This window comes from Gadus chalcogrammus, chromosome 11 (genome assembly GCF_026213295.1).
Source record: "Gadus chalcogrammus isolate NIFS_2021 chromosome 11, NIFS_Gcha_1.0, whole genome shotgun sequence".
In the NCBI taxonomy this organism is placed as follows: Eukaryota; Metazoa; Chordata; class Actinopteri; order Gadiformes; family Gadidae; genus Gadus; species Gadus chalcogrammus.
Genome location: NC_079422.1, coordinates 15875034 through 15894270, shown reverse-complemented (window position 1 = coordinate 15894270; position 19237 = coordinate 15875034). Strand labels below are relative to the sequence as shown.

The 19237-nt window shown below is 44.6% G+C and overlaps 1 protein-coding gene across 2 annotated transcripts; it reads right to left on the bottom strand.

Annotated features, from left to right (window-relative positions):
• Positions 1-268: 268 nt before the first annotated feature.
• adcy3a (adenylate cyclase 3a) lies at positions 269-19069 on the bottom strand. 2 transcript variants are annotated; one of them, XM_056601593.1, is made up of 22 exons: positions 18896-19069; positions 18208-18283; positions 17031-17770; positions 15928-16077; positions 14497-14627; positions 14116-14227; positions 13507-13634; positions 12731-12889; positions 12172-12340; positions 11687-11806; positions 9721-9863; positions 8191-8352; positions 7876-7963; positions 6214-6330; positions 5697-5971; positions 5505-5586; positions 5233-5391; positions 4788-4934; positions 4393-4506; positions 3768-3894; positions 3555-3679; positions 269-3241 (listed from the first exon to the last, which is right to left on the bottom strand). In XM_056601593.1, the coding sequence occupies exons 2-22, from the start codon at positions 18263-18265 to the stop codon at positions 3062-3064; spliced, it is 3486 nt and encodes a 1161-aa protein (XP_056457568.1). In that variant the 5' UTR covers positions 18266-18283; positions 18896-19069; the 3' UTR covers positions 269-3061. The 2 variants fall into 2 exon arrangements, with proteins under 2 accessions (XP_056457568.1, XP_056457569.1); XM_056601594.1 differs by having other exon boundaries at positions 11687-11803.
• Positions 19070-19237: the final 168 nt, after the last annotated feature.

The window sequence follows — 19237 nt, the reverse complement described above, 5'->3', positions numbered from 1 at the left end:
TATATATATATATATATATATATATATATATATATATTAAGTCGGCACAGATATATCTATGTCTTTATATCTCTCAAACTGACCCTTTAGAAAGTATCTTAATTGGCATACTATTTTAGTTCCTTTTGCAGTCCTAATTATTGTGCATTCATGAGACAGAGTCTATTACAGGAATTCATATACCACACCTTTCTGGTATACACATGTACCAGAAATAATACGTCAGTGCAACAAATGGAAAATTTGAAAATATTTTTATTTCACTTAATGTTATCCACTTTGTGGACTAAGAGACACAATTACAATGAAAATTGCGTTAAAAGTACAGTATAAACCGAGAGCCAAAATTAAAAATCATATTCAGGTACACGACAGTAGGCTGCTGTAGTCTACATGTAGTAGTACTCATCATTCAGTTCTATTGACAGCCAAACCAACCAGAAGTTCAACTAAATACATGTTAAAATAAATGATCCCCTTACATCTATCCTTTGTCCACTGATGTATTGCTTCCGTCAATTCAAATTGGATAAATGTAAACGTTGATTTGGATTAAAACAATCCGTTGAGAATTTGGCACAACCCCCTGTATTCTGCTGACTCAAGTTTGGAGTCTGGTATCAAGATCAGTCTATACATGAAGAGAATAGAGTTCTTAAAATTATATTCTTTACTATTACAGTATTCAAACGCCATACTTCCATGACAGTGATTGTGACAAGGCACAATACCCTAGGCCTACACTTACCTCAATTGCGCAATTATTTATGAGCATTTTGGACAGTGATTAGTTATATGTATCATGCCTGCCTTTTGGTCATTTAAATGGATTGTCCGATTTTTCATACAACGTTGTAGCCTCAACAAGGGTTTTTGTTAATGGAGTGTTTGTTTGTATAAGCCTCCTCCACCCAAAATTACAGCAGTTACTTTAATTTTTCAACAAATATTCACTATGCCACAAACTCAAATCAAACAGGCTACAATCAAACAATTATTATTTCTTTGTGTACCTCAATGTTTACATTAGAATTTGTCAGGACAGAATAGGGTTTCTCTCAAATGCAGTACAAAAACTAAATAAAAACCAAAACTTTTGAAAAATAATATCAAAACCAAAAGGTAAAGGTGAATTAACCAAAGGTTAATTAAACTTTAACAATGATGACATTTTTATTATTCCATGATGATCATAGAAGACATACTTTCTAATCCGACAAAATGACTTTGACCCAGTATCTAAATTGTTGCTCAGAACTAGATGTGGGCTCTCTGGATACAACATGGTTGTAATTCTACATATAAATTACAAATTATGTTGTGACCACAACCTGATTTTAAATAAAGTTTACAGATAAATCAAAAGTGCTTTTTCCCCTAACCGAAGATTGATATCTCAACAAACCTCAGGGAACAATCGTGGCCCATATTTGGCAAATACATCCAGTCATCCCTTCAGGATTGGCACTTCCACAACTGCGTAAGAAAAGCAGGTCCCTGACATTTGCAATAAATTAAATAAAATCAATAAACACCACTGCTCTATGTACAATAAGGACATATTCGGCACTCTTTTCCTTTCGTCATATAGAATTAGGCTCATATCGTATATAATATAAAAATATGAAATAAGAAGGAAGGGATGTTTGACTTTGCCTTTAGGGAGAACATTATCAGGGTTGTAGAAGAATAAACTATTGCACTGTAGTTATATCTGTGAAAGACTCATGGGGAACGAGGGTTTTACAATTAGCCAACCGAAAGTGCAGACACTCCCTAAAATAGTGTCCCCCTCACATTCACATGAACAAAAACTTTTCTGATTCCGTACTCAGTGGCCTGCCCAAGTCGGGTGTCAAACAGAAAAAAAGAAAATCCCCCAAAACCTTCCTTGAATACTAATACATATTTATCTGGAAAGTTACATGGGTTAAACACCACCCATGTGTATCTTTACCACTAACCCAATCATTGACTCAGGGACACAGAAACATTCAACGTCCAATGTCCCGGGTGACCCTTTGTCGTGCTCCGCAGTGTTGGTGAGACGATGGTACCGTGGTAGAGAGCGACACAACACTGCAAGCAGACCGGGTGGGGGCAAAACAGAAGCAAAAGCATGGCTTGGCCAGGCATTCCCACCTTCAAGGGTGGCTATTTTTAAATTAATCCAGACCGCAATCATGAAGAGAACTGGAATCATGAATTCTGACTGAAGAAAAAAAACATAAAAAAGGTACATGGGAGTGGACACACACACACACACACACACACACACACACACACACACACACACACACACACACACACACACACACACACACACACACACACACACACACACACACACACACACACACACACACACACACACACACACACACACCGGCAGAGGCAGGTATGTGCTAGTTTGATTGGCACCAACACACTTTGGCCTAAGTATTGGCCTAACACTTAATAACCCTACAAGTCAATTTAGGAGGACAACTGGTCAACGATGAGTCGGTCCCATTTGTAGAGGAAGAAATAGGGCAAGAGATGTTAAATATCCCATCCTCTTTCCAAAAGCCATTTTGGTTAGTGTGCTGAGTAGATGGCATCTTAAGTTACTTAGATTGTTTTAAGAAGGCAAATGTACCAATCAGGTTATCTATAGGTTCCTGTTTAAGAGAGATAGAGGGAAGGAGGGAGGGAGAGAGAAACAGTGTCTATAAAGCAGTGTACTTTTTTATCACAGGTCCACAGTTAGCATTTCATTAGTGTTTTAAATTGCTTATCTTTGCAAACATGACCATGTATCAAAATGTTTATGTTTAAACAAGCATGTTTTCTAGCAAATCGCTTCGTTCAAAAATTCTCTCTTCCAACCCGCCATCATGCATTCCAGATATAATAAATAGATTTGTGGAGTGTGTATCTATGTGTGTGTGTGTGTGTGTGTGTGTGTGTGTGTGTGTGTGTGTGTGTGTGTGTGTGTGTGTGTGTGTGTGTGTGTGTGTGTGTGTGTGTTTGCGTGTGTCTGTCGTGTCTGTGTGTGGGCGATCCTGAGCAGGCAAGGTCTTTAGCTGTCCACCACTTGGTGAGGCAGGGTGACCGAAGAGCCGTTTATGAAGGAGCCCTGCTTGTCTCTTCCCTTGAGAAAGTAAGTTAGCAGCTCCCCTTTGCCCTTCACGAAGATTGGACCCCTTCGAACAAAGCGGAATCCATACTCCTTCAGAATGTTATAGCAGTCCTCCACCACCTGAGGGCAACACAGGTATTGAGTGTGAAATAAGCTTGGCTTACTCTAACTAACTGTAACATCAGACCTCCATAAAGTGCCACGGGTGTTTTATTTTCAATGTAAATATTCTCAATAAATAAATGTATGTGTTAACTGCGTTTTAATTCATTTTATTGAGATTACTTGGTGTGGTCGCCATGTACTATAAAGTTAGGCTCATGTGTTTATTCAACATATAAGGGCTATAGCCAGTAAACACAACTAGGATCATGTCTGACAGCTAACAAAAGGAAGTTCAAGGGCTTGCCCTAACAGGAAGTGACATCATTACCTGAATATTCCCCATAACCCCCGTTGACTCCATGCGACTGGCCACATTCACAGTGTTCCCCCAGATGTCGTAGTGGGGTTTCCGCGCACCAATGACTCCAGCCAATACTCCTCCTTTGTTTAGACCTTAAAGACAAACAGATTGGTGTTTCCCTAGGTCCCAGGCCAAGCACACGGTAGCAGCACGTCGAGCAATGAAGGACCGACTACTGACCGATACGGAGCATGAAGTTGTTGAAGGACTGATAGTTGATGTTCATCAAGGTGACCTTCATGGAAAGAGCGAAATCCGCCAGGTCTGCCAGATGCTGCCAGCGCTCGCGGTCAGAAAGTTCCTCCTTCTGTTGAACACAAACAGGCAAGAAAAAGTGTCAATCATAACTACAACAGGCCCGACCCCTTGAATCATTACACAGTAACATTATTACCGTATGCTATATCTCACTATCTCAGAATGGCTCTATAATTACATTAACCTCAAATGAAAGCATAATTTGGCTTATCTGTGATCTATTGACGGGGTATGGCTCATTACATTTCCTCTCCCCCCCCCCCCCTGACTCTAGCCTAGATTTTCCCGACTCTAACCTTGATTTCCAGTCTCTCTTGTGGCCCTCTGTTTGGCTGTGTGCCACTGGCCCACGAGAGAGCCTGGAGGTAGGTCCTAAAAGTCTGGGTCAATCACAAGCCAGGGTCAGTGGCTTGAGCTGTGATTGGGTGGATTCGGTCTCGACATGGGCCGAAGGGCGGGACTGGCAGGTGGCAACCGGTTAAAAACCGAAGTGAGGGAGCTAAAGTGCTAAAAACAAGGCGTCGGGTCGGGCCTCCCAAGCTCTGACCTTCAAGCAGGCGTAACCGTTGGAGACGTCCGGGGTGACGCCTGATGCGGCCATGTAGGTGCTGCCTATGGTCTTGATCTTGGTGATGCAGCGGAACTGGGCCTCGTCCAGCAGCTGTCCAGAGGAGAGACCACAGCTGAGATTAGTCAAACGCTGGCACTTGTGAACCTGGATTGGACTGTAGGTTCTTGATTTGAAGACTTTGACCTGCATTATGCATCTCAAATCTTGGTCATTTTGAGTATCGACAGGTTGACATTCATCCACCCTAGGGATGAATCGGGGGATTTGTAACTTAATTGAATTGTAGAAAAAATACACGTCCAAATCGGTCGAGATGAGTAGAGAGCAGCTTGAAGCCCACCCAGCCTCCAGACAGTGACGGCTGTACTCACACTGTCAAAGTCCGAGATGATCTCGTTGAGGAAGCGCAGACACTCAATCCCCCCATTGTTGATGCTCTCCTCCGTGTAGAAATCAGAGAAGTTGGGGATGGAGGCGAACATCACACCGATCTCATCGTAGGACTGGCTGTACAACTCCTGGAACACATTGGGGTCGACAGTATTGATACAACCTTCCACCCGGTTTGTATATAAACAAGACTAGGTCAACCGAGTGAATGCCTGGTGGTCCTGGTTGTCTTATCTCTGCTGTCACATGATCAGATCTGCAGATCACCATCGACCACAATTTCCACAGAGCTTAGAATAACAGACGGAGCTCTAAATCAGACCACATTGAACAGTGAATTCCCCGTTTTCCGACCATTTATGTGTCCGTACACTGCGCAGTACCACGGCTCACGGACCTATGGGCGAGTGCCTCCCCGCGCATTACCTCATCCCTCTTCTTGGAGCCAAGGAAGTGGCGGGCCACGTGCTCCGGCAGCATGTTGGTCACCAGCGCCTCATTCCAGCGCCTCATCTCGTACACCTTCTCCTTCTGCTCGTGCACCTCGATCTTCCACAGGAACAGCGTCCGGGCCAGCTTCTCCACCTTTACCGAGGAAGAGCATTGGAATGAGGAGAGCATGCGGGGCCTTAATGCTGCAGGCTCTTGGCCGTGCCATGGACATTGTATAACTCAAAATCGGGCTTCAAGCTTCTTACGTGGCGAGAGAAGTAGTAGAAGCTGATCATCATAACGACGATCATTATTGTCATTGTGAACTTTGAGGGAACGAGGGATGACCTGAAAAAAGAAATTAAAGTCAAGTTGACAATTTTCTGAATGAGTTATATAAATACGTAGCGAGAAATCGATGCGGTTCTCCAAAAATAGCCCTGTTGCTCTCCGCTTACCTGTAGTCCTGGAAACGGGCCATGTCATATCGGTCAAATATGTCCCTCCAGCTGTAGATGTTGACGATGCCCGTTGCTATGGTGATGAGGAGCATGAGCGTGAGCTTAACCATGTGGCTGACCTGGACCAGCATGGTGGTTGCCATGAGCGCCAAGACAGCGATGTAGCTGTAATACTTGGGGTTCTCCAGGCAGTTGTCTGGGCCGGTCACTGTGGTGGAGGATGGGGGGGCCAGGGTGCTGCCTGAGGCCGGGGTGATGGGCAGGCAGCTCAGCTAGGTGGGACAGAGAGGAAGAGGAAGAAAAGGAAGAGGAGGGAGAATGGAAACGGTGGCTAAGCGAAAAACAGAAAATAACATAGACAAAGTGCTGTCTCTAATCATGTGATTATGGATCCATATTACTTCCATATCCAGTGATCTTTAGGGAATGTGCCATTGGAATTTTACATTTCAGACCTTATAATAATAAATAGTGATCAGATTTGCTGGCAGTTTTACATAAGTAGGTTTCTCACCATGTCAACAATATCTGCCATAGTAACTATGAAAATGGCCGCCATGGCCCAGGTGTTGCGGGCCCAGCGTGTGTGGTCTATCCATGTGGAGAAAGACACCAGCTTCTTTGGAAAAACCTAACAAACAAAAGACCGTACTATTAATAACATGCACAAACCCATGTATTGTGAGATGAGGATCACCATAGAAGCCCCTTTTTATTGCAATCGTTGGCAGCTTCAATTGCTATCTATTTAAATTTTAAGGACAAGAATACAAACAACGATGGAGCCACCATTTTGACAACGTGTGCTACAGAGAAGAGTCCACACTCGATTTAGCTTGCTGATTAGAAGCACTTACTTTAAAACAACACAAGCCACACACAGACTTCCAAAACAAACACTTCTCAGAAGGCAGTTGTGTATCCTTCACACGCGAACGCACCCGCGTACGTCCGCGGTGTCCATGTGACATTGGGCTGATATTGTGTAGCCGTGGAGATATCGACGGGCATTGGTCACATTGAGTCTGCCTGCGGGCCTTGGTCACGTTGAGTCTGTTTTATTGCTGAGCATCTGACTGGATGTGTATGAGTCTGAGAAGCCACATAATTTGTACATCGGATTAAAAAAAATCAAAAAAATCCAACAGATGACGATGTCGCCCCCTGCCTGACCCCAAACCCCACACTCAATAGTTAAAGCCAGGTCACATAACACTGGTTGTCAATAAATCAGATTTTCCATGGCTGTGAACTTGGGCTAAATCAAAAGCGCGAGACATGTCAGTGGCTCCACGCCTCCAGGCGGACCACAGTGTTGAGCTGCACCCTGCTATGTCTATAGCCGCATTTCCACTGCAGGAACTAGGAACTTTGTGAGGAACTCAGTGTGTTTCCATTGCAAGAGCCAGGGTCTTAATTAAGGTCCGGGGGCATTATTTTACCCCCCAAAAAGTCCTTGGTCAGGGTGCAATACTTTAGTCCATGAACGTTGGGGATTGGGCTCGAAAATTCACACAGTTCTCTTATTGTATCCAAAGGGGTAAACAACTTTCATAGACCTATAATTATCGCTATCTGTTACATGTTGATAATTCTTCTTGATAGCAGTTGGCGCTACAATCAAATTAAACGTGAATCTAGGTTAGAGGTTGCTTTGATAACGGTTTGAAATTGTATCGCAACAGTTTTGTTTTGAATACCAACTTCCTCCAAAAGAGTGATGTCCTACTCAAGCCTACTTCAGTTATCGAACAGTGAAATTACCTAAAAAACAGGCGTCTCCAAAACATGGATGTATGAAGGAATGCACGCACACACACACACATATCATAGTCCCCTCTTCTGCAAACTACCCTTCGCTTCACAATTTTACACTTGGATTAAAAATCTAACTCCACAATAATGAAATCCCCATAATAATGAAAGTATGGGGCATACGCTTTCACTGGCTATGTGAGGTTGAGGGTTGAATCCATTTCCACAGGAGGAAAACAATTGTTTTGTCTGGTCGTACACTTGTCCGAGAAGTAAACAGAGGCTCAGTCTGAAACTGTGTGTGTGTGTGTGTGTGTGTGTGTGTGTGTGTATGTGTATGTGTATGTGTATGTGTATGTGTGTGTGTGTGTGTGTGTGTGTGTGTGTGTGTGTGTGTGTGTGTGTGTGCACGCTGACTCACTCTGGGGAAAATGGCTGCCAGGGAGCAGATAGTGAGGACAAGCAGCAGGACCTCTCCCACAGCAAGGGTAATGTAGTTTGCAATCAGCCTGTAGCGAAAAACACACAGACACACAAACCAGGAAGATAGCAGGAAAATGAGATTATAGAGACATACAATCAGAGATACCAGAGATACACGACGACAGCCAAAGACAGACAAAGGGATATGTGCACGTAACGGTATAATATCGTTCCAGAGACAGAAAAATACGGGACAAAACTAAAACCCCTTCTGTAGGCGCCATCCACCCGGGGCCCCTCTGTGAGAGCTCACCGTGGGTCGATGAGGGCCTCCATGACGGCGGTGAAGAGCAGGACCACACAGGAGCAGCTGAACGCCGCTCCGCTCTGTTTCTCCTTCTCCACAGAGTAGCGCGTCTCCAGCTCGGGGTCCACAAAGCGCAGGGACAGCCGGTTGGTGTGCTTGCCCTTCAGACTGCCGCCAGCAGGAGAGCGTGAACAGGATGATATTAATGATAATGATAATAGTGGTAATATCAAATGATAATAGTGCATTTATGGTAACGATGCAAGCTCTACTATGTGGACTGTAATGATGCTAATCTATGCCAGGATTTAACGGCGGGCGGGGGTTTGGAAACCACAATTTCAAATATTTGTTTTTCAATAATTACTTATACAGATACACGATAATTTAAGTTGCAGGTATTCAAATTACAACATTCATCACTATTGTTCAAGTGGTCCAAATATTGATCGCTAAAAAAAATTCTAAGGTTTTCCAATGACAGGCCTAAGCAATCGAGAAGAGCTCTATTTTATTTTAGTTCTTTGTTGCTTCAGACCTTAGCTTATTGAACTCTGAGTTTTAAAATTCATCAATGACACAAATTGGACAACCTACCGGAGCCCCGTCGTTATAGCTGTTTGCTATTGGGTTTGTTTCTCAAGACACTTTTATTTTGATCAAATGACAGACTGCGCTCTTATAGGATATTCAATACCATTCAGTCTCGATTGATTGAGCCTGATTTTTCAGGTCCATGTTTGCACTACTTGAATATGAGAAATGAATATAGTATTTTTTCTATATCCGCAACTATAATTTATCGATCTGAATAAGTGAACATTAAAAAATATATATTTGCATTGTGCTTTTGAAAAGGTACAATTTGTAATGGCATATTTTAATTTCAAAGAGCTGATTCGAAACGATTACATGCAAAAAATCTACGCGAAGTATATATTATAATATACACTAATATTAATAAAAATGTTAATTTCAGGAATTCAATGGTGTTTGTATTTCCATATACAAAATTCAATGGCTTTTTCAAAACAGTATGACAGCGATTTGCATCCATACAGGGGTCATTGCAAACACGTCGTCAATACATGGTTGATTAAATTCCCAATGTTCCTAATCATATGCATTAGTGACCCACTCTGACAACAAAAATGTCAGAGTTAATTTGCATAATTGGTACAATTATCTAAGCCATGTCACCCAATGAGCAGTCATCAAAACTGTTCAATGGATTGCATTACCATCTGACATTTGCAAAAGGGCCAAAAATAACATGCTACAAAGTGAACCTCATTACGAAATGATTTGGTCCAAGAACATGGCTACAGGCTTTGTTTGAGCACCGCCGACAGATCAAGAGATTTCACATTTTACACTAACATCGGGGATGACTGAGCTAATAGAACTGCTGCTTCAGATAATCTCCTTTCATATGGAACGCTAACATTCCTACAGATTACCTGTACAGTACAGTACAGGGACCCAACCCTCCAACCCCACCCTTTCAGTGTGTGTGACAGGATAAACTCTACTCACGCCTGCACCGTCTCCCTCTCCAGCAGAGCTTCGTTCAGCAGTTTGTTGAGCTCCTGTTCGTTCTCGCGGGCGTCGATTACCCGCTCAGCCAAGTCTCGCAGACGCAGTCGCCGTCGCGGGTTAGGAAACGACGGGTTCACCACCTGGGGGGGAAGGGCAGAGATGGAGGAGTGAATGTTTTAGTTTTGCCGACTGGAGGTGAAAGACTAGTGAGAAAAAGGGAGAATAGGGTATCAAGCTTGAGTTTAGAAAAAGAAAAATTAACGCATCCACAAATACATTATTAAAAAAATATATCAACAACCAGTTGAAAACATTAAGAAGGGGTCTGCATTGGAATTCATCAAAGAATATGAACATATTTAATATCCTTATATAGATGAGGCACCAGTGGCGTTTTCTCCCAGAGGCCAAGGGAAGCCAGGCGTCCCTGTTTTTTTAGGCTGTAGTTGTCATCCAATAAAAACATTTATATTAACAGTTTCGTTAATTATTTTGTGCTGTGTTGCTGTCATTTCTTCCCCATTTTTCTCCTCTCATTGACCATTTCACAATGCGCGGTACTGCACCCGTTATATACTGAAGACGCGGCAAAACACGACACTGCACACTGCGAGGAAGCCAGCCCGAGCTGGCATCCCTTGGTGAAAAAAAAAGAAAGAATTGACCAATCAGGTGAGGCTACCGTCATGACACTGCCCTCCTCTGATTGGTCGGGAGGTTGTCAGGAGGGTGCCAAGGGAAGCCACTCGGCCCTTGGCTTCACACCAATCAAATCAAAGCATCATTATCAACAAAACAAATAGCGCGAAAGTAGCATGTTTGAATTGTTCTAATTTTTGAGTAGCCTACTTAGCAAGTGCAGTTATGGAGGGTGGAGATTTAGATTATTTACTTAAAAATAATTTTACCAAACTACCACAACAGCAGCGAATCAAAATAAAATCCGATGGCAGGCCAACACCGAAGCTGAAACTGCGCATGGAGAGAAAGCAAGGCTTCTTTCGGACGTTCAATGAAGAAAACTATACACGAACGGAGTGGCTAGCTGGCAGCAGCAAACCTCAGCGACTATTTTGCTGGCCGTGTCTTCTTTTTGACAAGGATTCGTGCTCCCTCAACAATCCCTGGGTCACCACAGGATTCGTGGACCTTGCCAACGAGTGGCACGGTAAATCAAAAAGCCACATATTATTTATCCTATCAAATACTGTCGTGTTACACGTGAACATGAAACTTGAAATAGCCGACAGCCGCGCTGTCGATTCTTTGACCATTAACGGCTTGTGCATTTCGGTCGGGGAGGGGTTGCATTTATAATAAAATGTATAATTTAATGAGATGTTTAGGAGTAGGCCTACTGTGTGTGTGTGTGTGTGTGTGTGTGTGTGTGTGTGTGTGTGTGTGTGTGTGTGTGTGTGTGTGTGTGTGTGTGTGTGTGTGTGTGTGTGTGTGTGTGTGTGTGTGTGTCAGATTAAAGGCATGTGTAAGTCCTGGTAAATGACCAGGCGCTCAAATAGCTCTTGTAGTTGCATTAAATACATCCAAGCTGCAACGTACTATTTTCTCTAAAGGCTTGGCCTCACTTGGCTTCCTCAAAAAAAATCCCCACGCCACGCCACTGTTAGGCACCATTGTATCTGATATGCATCATCACATGCGTCTACAAAGAGTCACTTTCATTTGAGATAAAAGCGTCTTCTGACTGAATAGAAAATGGTTCTGATGAACAACTGAGTAACCCCGGGGCCACACTGAAATCGGTGTCAAGTCAGCCGTCAACGTTTCTTTGTACATCGAAAACAATCAGTGTACAAAGAACAACGTCTTCATTCACGATCAACGAGTCGGGCCAGGATTCACCGTGGACCAGTGAGGCTTTGGTGGTTAGATAGGTGTGTTTCCATAGGTGTGTTTCCCACGCCTTTAAAACCAGGGATCGGCAGCATTGTTTACTTCTCCCTACCCTGGCGTCCAGTTCCTCAGGTTCCTCTGGCGTGGTGCAGGCTGTGTTGACGCTCCCGTTGCACTCTGTGGTGTTGATTAGCAGCGGGGAGTTGCCGTTGGATGACGTCACAGACAGCTTCTGATAGCAAGCACAGAGTTAGGGTGTGACCCATTGCTGCAGCCTCGCAAATAAAACAAGGTTTGTTTAACTATTTTAAGAGGCCTTTTTGTATGGTCAACATTGTGCAAAACAAAATGCCCCTTTGTCTGTTGCTTTCACGTATTACAGTATTATTACAAATTGGTGCAGATATATATATTTGTATTCTACTTGTATAATTCCGAACAGTTATATAACTGCTTTTTGAAATAATTTCCTTCCTTTAGCTACATGATGGATTGTTAATTATAGCATTAGGAAGGTGTTAAAGAATTAAAGAATTACAAAGGAGATGGTAATTCCTGTGTCATGCGTTTGTGCTTTGGGGGGGGGGGTTCTCTCACCACTCCATTGATGCCGTTCTTGGCCGCGGGGCCCTTGGGGGGCACCAGCACCAGGTAGGTGTGGAGGCCCCTCTCCTTCAGGTAGTCACAGCGCTCGCCCCCGTTCCCGGGCTCCACCTCAAACTCCCCGTGGAGACACTCCATGGTGCTCTGAGAGATGTGCACTCGACTGGACCATGAACACACACACACACACACACACACACACACACACACACACACACACACACACACACACACACACACACACACACACACACACACACACACACACACACACACACACACACACACACACACACACACACATTAGGATAGAGTATATTGATATAGAGTATATTGGCATATTGATAATAATATTGATAACCTGTTTGTTTTTAATGTCACGTATGTTTAATTCTAAACACACACAGCTTATTTACATGACCCTGACATAACAGCTGTAAGCTTTTGCTTCAAAACAAGCTCCTGCATGTTGTGCTTCAAAGCGATAGACACTGATGTGGACCATATCATGATAGGTATACTAGACTATCATCCAGTGCGTTGATGTTATTACCCTGGTATCCCCCCTGCTTCCATCTTGTTGGCCACGGTGACGTCAGTGGACCAGACGTCATACTGCCAGCGCTTCTGGCCCAGGACGCCCCCCAGGACCGTACCACTGTGAACGCCCACACGCATGTCCACAGCTTTTTGCGTCTTCTCACGCACATACCTGTGGGCAAATACAAGCAGCAATAAAAGGCTTGTTTATCCAAGCATCTCTCCTACCTCATTCTCACTCCTGTTTACAAAGTAAACACACTCGCTCAACTGGCAAATCCAACAGTCTCTAACTTATTAACATTACAACTGGACTGTCTAGAAAATATTGACACGTTTTCCAAATTTGTCTTCCTCCTCGGGCATAGAGTAACACTTGAGTTAAACCTGAACATGAACTTGAAAGTTCTGGATAAACATGTAAAATACTGTCTGTTATTGTAATATTGAAATTTTGTCAAATTATAATAATGTAATTTTAAATTATTATATTATTTACAATGATAATATAATTGATGTAAATTATAATTTATAGCAGATTCAAATATAAATAATGATTGAATGATGAACATAAACAAAGGACAATATAAAAAAAAGTAAACAAATATCTAAGCTTGCCTCACAGGCATTACTCCAGCCTCTTCAACAACAGATCACCCTCATTAGCTAAACCAATGGCGTCCTTCTCAGGCACTAACATTCACAAATCGAAACATTGCCAAAATAACATGCAAATAATATCCCATCTCTATGGAACCAAGACCCGCCTCCCCCAGAGCGGTGACTCACGAGATGGCTTCCACCATGGCCAGGCCCATCATGATTGAGCAGGCGGCGTGGTCCTCCCGGTAGTCAGGCAGGCCACAGATACAGTAGTAGCAGTCCCCTAGGATCTTGATTCTCAGCTGGTGGTACTTCTACAAACCAGAAGACAGAGCAAATATATCACCCACCTTTATAGAAACTAAAACTTATTTGCAGGTGTATATACAGCTACGTAGTCAATTGAAGTTTAAACTGACTGGGATATATAGTGCATCTCACCGTGTAATTATGACGCAACCAGGTTTATTTTTTTTATAAATATTTGCATGCGTATATGCTTCCGTTTCATTTGATCAATATCATGTTTGAAGACATACAAAGAGAAACGCTGTCTTCATGTACAATAGCCATTGAGAAATGTTTATGGTTCTGCTTTCAATATATTTAGTCCAGAGCCAAATGTTCCTCCACAGTGACATAACAAAACTGTGCATTCACACAGGCTGCAACAGAACCATCATATTTTCCGTCTCTGGGTATGTTTGTCGGTGGTCTTTATGTGGAGTCATTCGCAGGCGTGCGGGCAAATGAGCATCAGAATGAGAGCAGCCATTAGAAGATGAGGACACGCACCGCGGCCAGCTTGTCAAAGCGGGCAAACAGTTCGTTGAGCAGCTTGACCAGCTCATGGGCACTGCACGAGGACGACAGCTGGGTGAAGCCAACAATGTCTGCAAATAAAATACTGGAGAGAAAATAGTAGAGGTTACAAAACATATTGAAAATCACAGAGCTACATCGAGTCCTTGAGCTACTGATGGTGTACAGTTGTCAAATTGACCACATTTGTCACATACAAGTTATGTGTTGTTAACTACCTGAATAAAATAATACTCTCATGATAGCAATAATAACAATGTTGTTTCCAGTTGACAGTGAAACATAACGTTTCAAACTAGACAGCACATTTAATTGTTATGATTTCGAAGCGGTTAATGGTAATTCATGTCGTACCTGACGTTCTCGTGTCTGTACATGTACATGGTGTTAAACTGCTGCATCTCCTTCTGGCTCGCTTCCTTCTTCATGTCCTGAAGCATCTCGTCTGCTATGTGCTTGGGGAGGATGGATAGCAGCAGCCGTTCCTATGGAGAGACACAGATGTGGGTCAATTTGATGCATGTGAACCCCAGGAAGCGTCTCGTAACCAGCAGTGGCATTGACGTATCCAGGTATACTTCCAATGCCTTTCAGAGCGCAGGCCTTTCTGTAATCATGTTACCGGCCTCTGGATACATCAGGGGTTCATTTTGACGAAAACACTGTGAGCCAATTTAAATGACTTAGAGCGAGGCCACAGCACCATGGTCAAAAGGCTTTGGAGTGGAAGATCAATAGGCCAAAGGGTTCACCCTAACCCGAAGAGGAGCCACAATAAATAAAGAGGATTCATTGTGGACCACGTTTCACATGCCTTCTAGAGAGCATTGTTTACGCACTACCGACTGCCTTGGTCAGTCAGCAGATCATAACAAATACTGGTCTCTGGGACCCAACATCAAATATTAGCACTGCCTTGATCCGGAAGGAAAAAAAAACACAAATTTCTCAAGCAACACAACAAATGCTTTGAGTGCACCTATGGAGCAAGACCGGTGGCCATACATTAGCCTACATGTGTGGACAAGAAAATGGCACTGGCAATAATAATTAACTGACAGAGAGAGAGTGTGAGTAAAAGAGATGGAGAGAGAGAGAGGGAGAGAGAAACGGGTGAGCAAGTCAGCACTGTGATTACAGCTGACACCGTCTCAGGAGGTTGGTTGCCATGGCAACGTGCAGCGACCGGATGCTCCTTGATTGGCTGCCAGCCCCTCGTCTCCCAGCAGCCCATGCTTCTCCATTAGTATTCTGGGAGTTTCTCTCCCTCCTGGTCTTATCAGCTTTTTCCTCACTCCCCATCGCTCCCGCTCTGTCTCCCAGTCTCCCTCGCACACACCTTTGCTCCCTCCTTCTCTCCTCCTACAATCCTGTGGTTTATTTCCCCCCGCCCCCTGCTTTCTATAGTGCCGTCCTGTTAGCCTGTTCCATAAATAGTAGCAATCCAGAATGCCCAATAGCCACAGCTGTGGTACGGAAGAAGGGGAGGGGGAAGAGAGGGAGGGAGGGACCGAGGGAGGGAGGGGAGGGTGGCTTGCTGACACAGTGCTAACACAAACAGACACATGCCACACACTGTGTGTGCGTGTCCCTACGCAAGTGCAGAAGCCGTACACCTCAACCGCTACCCATCCATAAAACATGATATCAGACCCCTTCCATTTTCATCATATCAACGAATGACGTTGCTGCACAAACATAATCCTCCTAAACCCCTGGCATCCAACATTAAAACAACAACAGAAGCGTGGACCTACAAGTATAGAATACACAGCAGATGCCTACCTGTTGCTGGCTTTGCTCCTCCAGGTTGAGTTTGACTTCCAGGGACTGTCTGGCCTCCAAAAAGGCCTTGCGGTGCTTTCGGTCAGCCATGTAGTACGACATAACCCCCACGGTGATGGCACACACATAGATCACAATGTTGGCCAGGAGCTTGACAACAGAACATGACATATGGATTAGGGCTCTTTGTTGAACATGCATACACATTATCATACTGTATGTACACATCATAAATGCTCATTATGAGCCTGGATGCACATAGTCAAAAGTCAACATTTCTTCAAAACATGACAATAATAAGACATCAAGGAGGCTGGATGTTTATATAACCATCATATTGTAATAATATCCTTCACTCCTAGAGCACAGCCTCATTTAGGTGTGGCTGTCTGCCAGGAGGATCCAAACAGTCCAGTTCTCTGTGGCAAATAAGCACACGTCCCATCCCGTGGCAGTCGACAATACACACATGGTGTCTCGAGGACTTCTGCCTCAAAGTAGAAACACAGCCGCACGCAGCAGGCCTGACCTCTGTTCAAATCTATTGAGAAAAAGGTTTCATGCCAGATCGACATGAAAGGAAAGTCAAGAAAGAGGTCATCGAACGCTGTAGATTCGATGGATGAGATAATATTAAAGTCCCGATAATACGTACTGTTTGTTTTGCGGGCCCTGACAAAGATGAGGTCTCACACGCCGTAACTTAAAACCAGAGCTGACGCTTGTCGTTCTAGCCATTTTCTCCACGTCACCCATAGCACCCGTTCCCAGAGTGTCCTCTACCACGCCGCTTCGCATTAACCCACACACAAACACACGCACACGGACACAAACACACACACACGTAATTTCCATTCACTCCACAATAATGCAGCCTCCGTCTCACCTCGTCTCTGCTCAACGCCACCCAAACCTCCTCCTCCTCATCATCTTCGTCAGCAACATTACTGCTGCCAATCAATCATTTCTGTAGTTTTTTTTCCTTATAATGTCACATTCCTCAAAAGGATTTATAGAATCAGATGGATTATCTCTGTATAATTATATTCCTTTAGTCTTTAACTGCACCGAGCCAGCCCCCCCCCCCCGCCCGCCCTTCTCACCTGTCGACCCAGGGCGGCCCCTTGAATGTCCTCCTGCTGCTGCTGTGCGATGGTGACCCCCAGCACCAGGGTGTGCACCCCGCAGGACACGGACGTGATCAGCACGATGGGCGTGAGCCTCAGGGGCAGCGTGAGGAAGAAGGAGAAGCTGAAGAAGGCCTGCCAGCCCACCGTGTCGCTGGCCTGGTGGAAGCGGGAGTAGTTCAGCCCCAGGTAGCAGAAGATCTGCGCCCCGATGAGCACCCACAGGGCGTACGGCACCACCCGGCGGGAGACGCGGTCGGGCAGCAGGCCGTACCGGCACAGCACGTAGAGGACCACGTCGGCCGCCAGCCCGACCGACGCCACCACCACCGAGGCCAGCTTGTCCCCGGTGTAAACCACTGCGCACATGACGATGACGTAGCTGTCAAAGAGGGCCGCGAACACCACCAGCACCAGCAGGGTCTCGTGCCTCTGCCGCCGGAAGTAGGTCTGGTAGAGGTTCTCCAGGGACTCCGGGGCGAAGGTGAGCCGCATGAAGCGCGGCAGGCAGAGGCAGCACCCGGAGCTCCGCACCGTCACCTCGTGGGCGCGCCCCACCGCCTGGCCCGCGTCCGAGGGGAGGGTGACCGAGCAGTCGGCGGAGTACTCGGCCGAGTACTCGGGCTCCGAGAAGGCCCGGTTGCGAGGCATGGTCACCGCTTTGCCTCGCCCTCTTGGTTTCCCTTGAATGGTGCCCAGCGGGCCCGTCTTGGGTTCTACAGCAGATTCAAAATACTGCTGTTACGGTCAGATGTCCCTCTATTGTACACTATGGTCTGATCTGTACTCTTAATCCCATTGTCCAGACACCATCTTGCCCTGAGATGCCATTCATGGCGGCGTGAATAACCTGTAGTGTCTTGATTGTCAGGCCCAGTTTACTATTGGGATCAGCCTACATCGCTATGCCCATTATGACTACCAGTTTGACTCACTACTCAGTATTGTGTCACCTACACTGATGAAGGCAGCTACCTTTGGCTAACCCAGTAGAGTCAATAAGCAGTTTTTCCAGCTTTCAACTGCTTTTTGATACCATTTTCCACCAGCAGCTCTATTCGTATTTTGTAGTGTGGATGTGAGTCTCATGGCAGCGTCACTAATTAATATCCCTCGCTGGGTATCAATACAAAAATAATTTTGTTTTCATGACCTCTTCTCTCTCCGTCGTTCCGCTGTAGTGGAGCGCTGTGGTCATTTTGGGCATCCATTGTCACACCTCACATGGCCTAAATAAAAAGGACAGATAAAACGGTAGAGTCAAACCTTTCTTAAAACGAATATTCAACACATGTTTAGTTTAGAGACATGCAGAGCTTTGATTGCCTCGTTCTAATATATGGTAGGCTGTTATAAACTGACGAAATAAGATGTATTCTTCTCTTGGCCTATTAGGACCAAGGGGAAATAAAGCCCAATAGTGGTTGCTCATGACCCTCTGCCCAGGCTACATGTTGCGCTCTGAAATGATAACTAGACATATCTAAAGTGGTTGTCATTAATGTAGAAGCATTGTGTCAGAATATATTTCTGCTAAACAGGTTTCCATAGGCTGTTATTCCGCTTACGCCATTGAGGGGACAGAGCTAAATCCACCTTGCCATATGTCTATTAATCAAACAAATCTGGCCAAATGGCTGATTATTCACCGCCTATATACACAATAATCGCCACTGTGTTAAATACAATGGCTCAACAGGATTTGTGGCTTATATTTCCAATTGCTGACATTACGTTTGCATCCATTCTCCAATGTGTTCTTGTCGCTGCCTGTAAAGTAGGATTTGATAGCGTCTACCAGATGCTGTGAAAACCATCTGCATAGTGTTGCATCCCCTTACCGTATATAAATCCTCTTTGCGTCTGCTTTATTCAATCCCGTAAACATGAAATAGATGTCATCAAACAGCTTGGATATCCCACTGAAATACGCGCAGGAACACCACCAAATAACTCGATACGCGGCGTACTGCTGGCTATCGCCGATAGGTTTTTTCCCATGCTTTGCTTTTCCCCTTGCCCTCTCTCTCTCTCTCTCTCTCTCTCTCTCTCTCTCTCTCTCTCTCTCTCTCTCTCTCTCTCTCTCTCTCTCTCTCTCTCTCTCTCTCTCTCTCTCTCGCGCTCACGCTCACGCTCTCTCTCTCTCTCTCTCTCTCTCTCTCTCTCTCTCTCTCTCTCTCTCT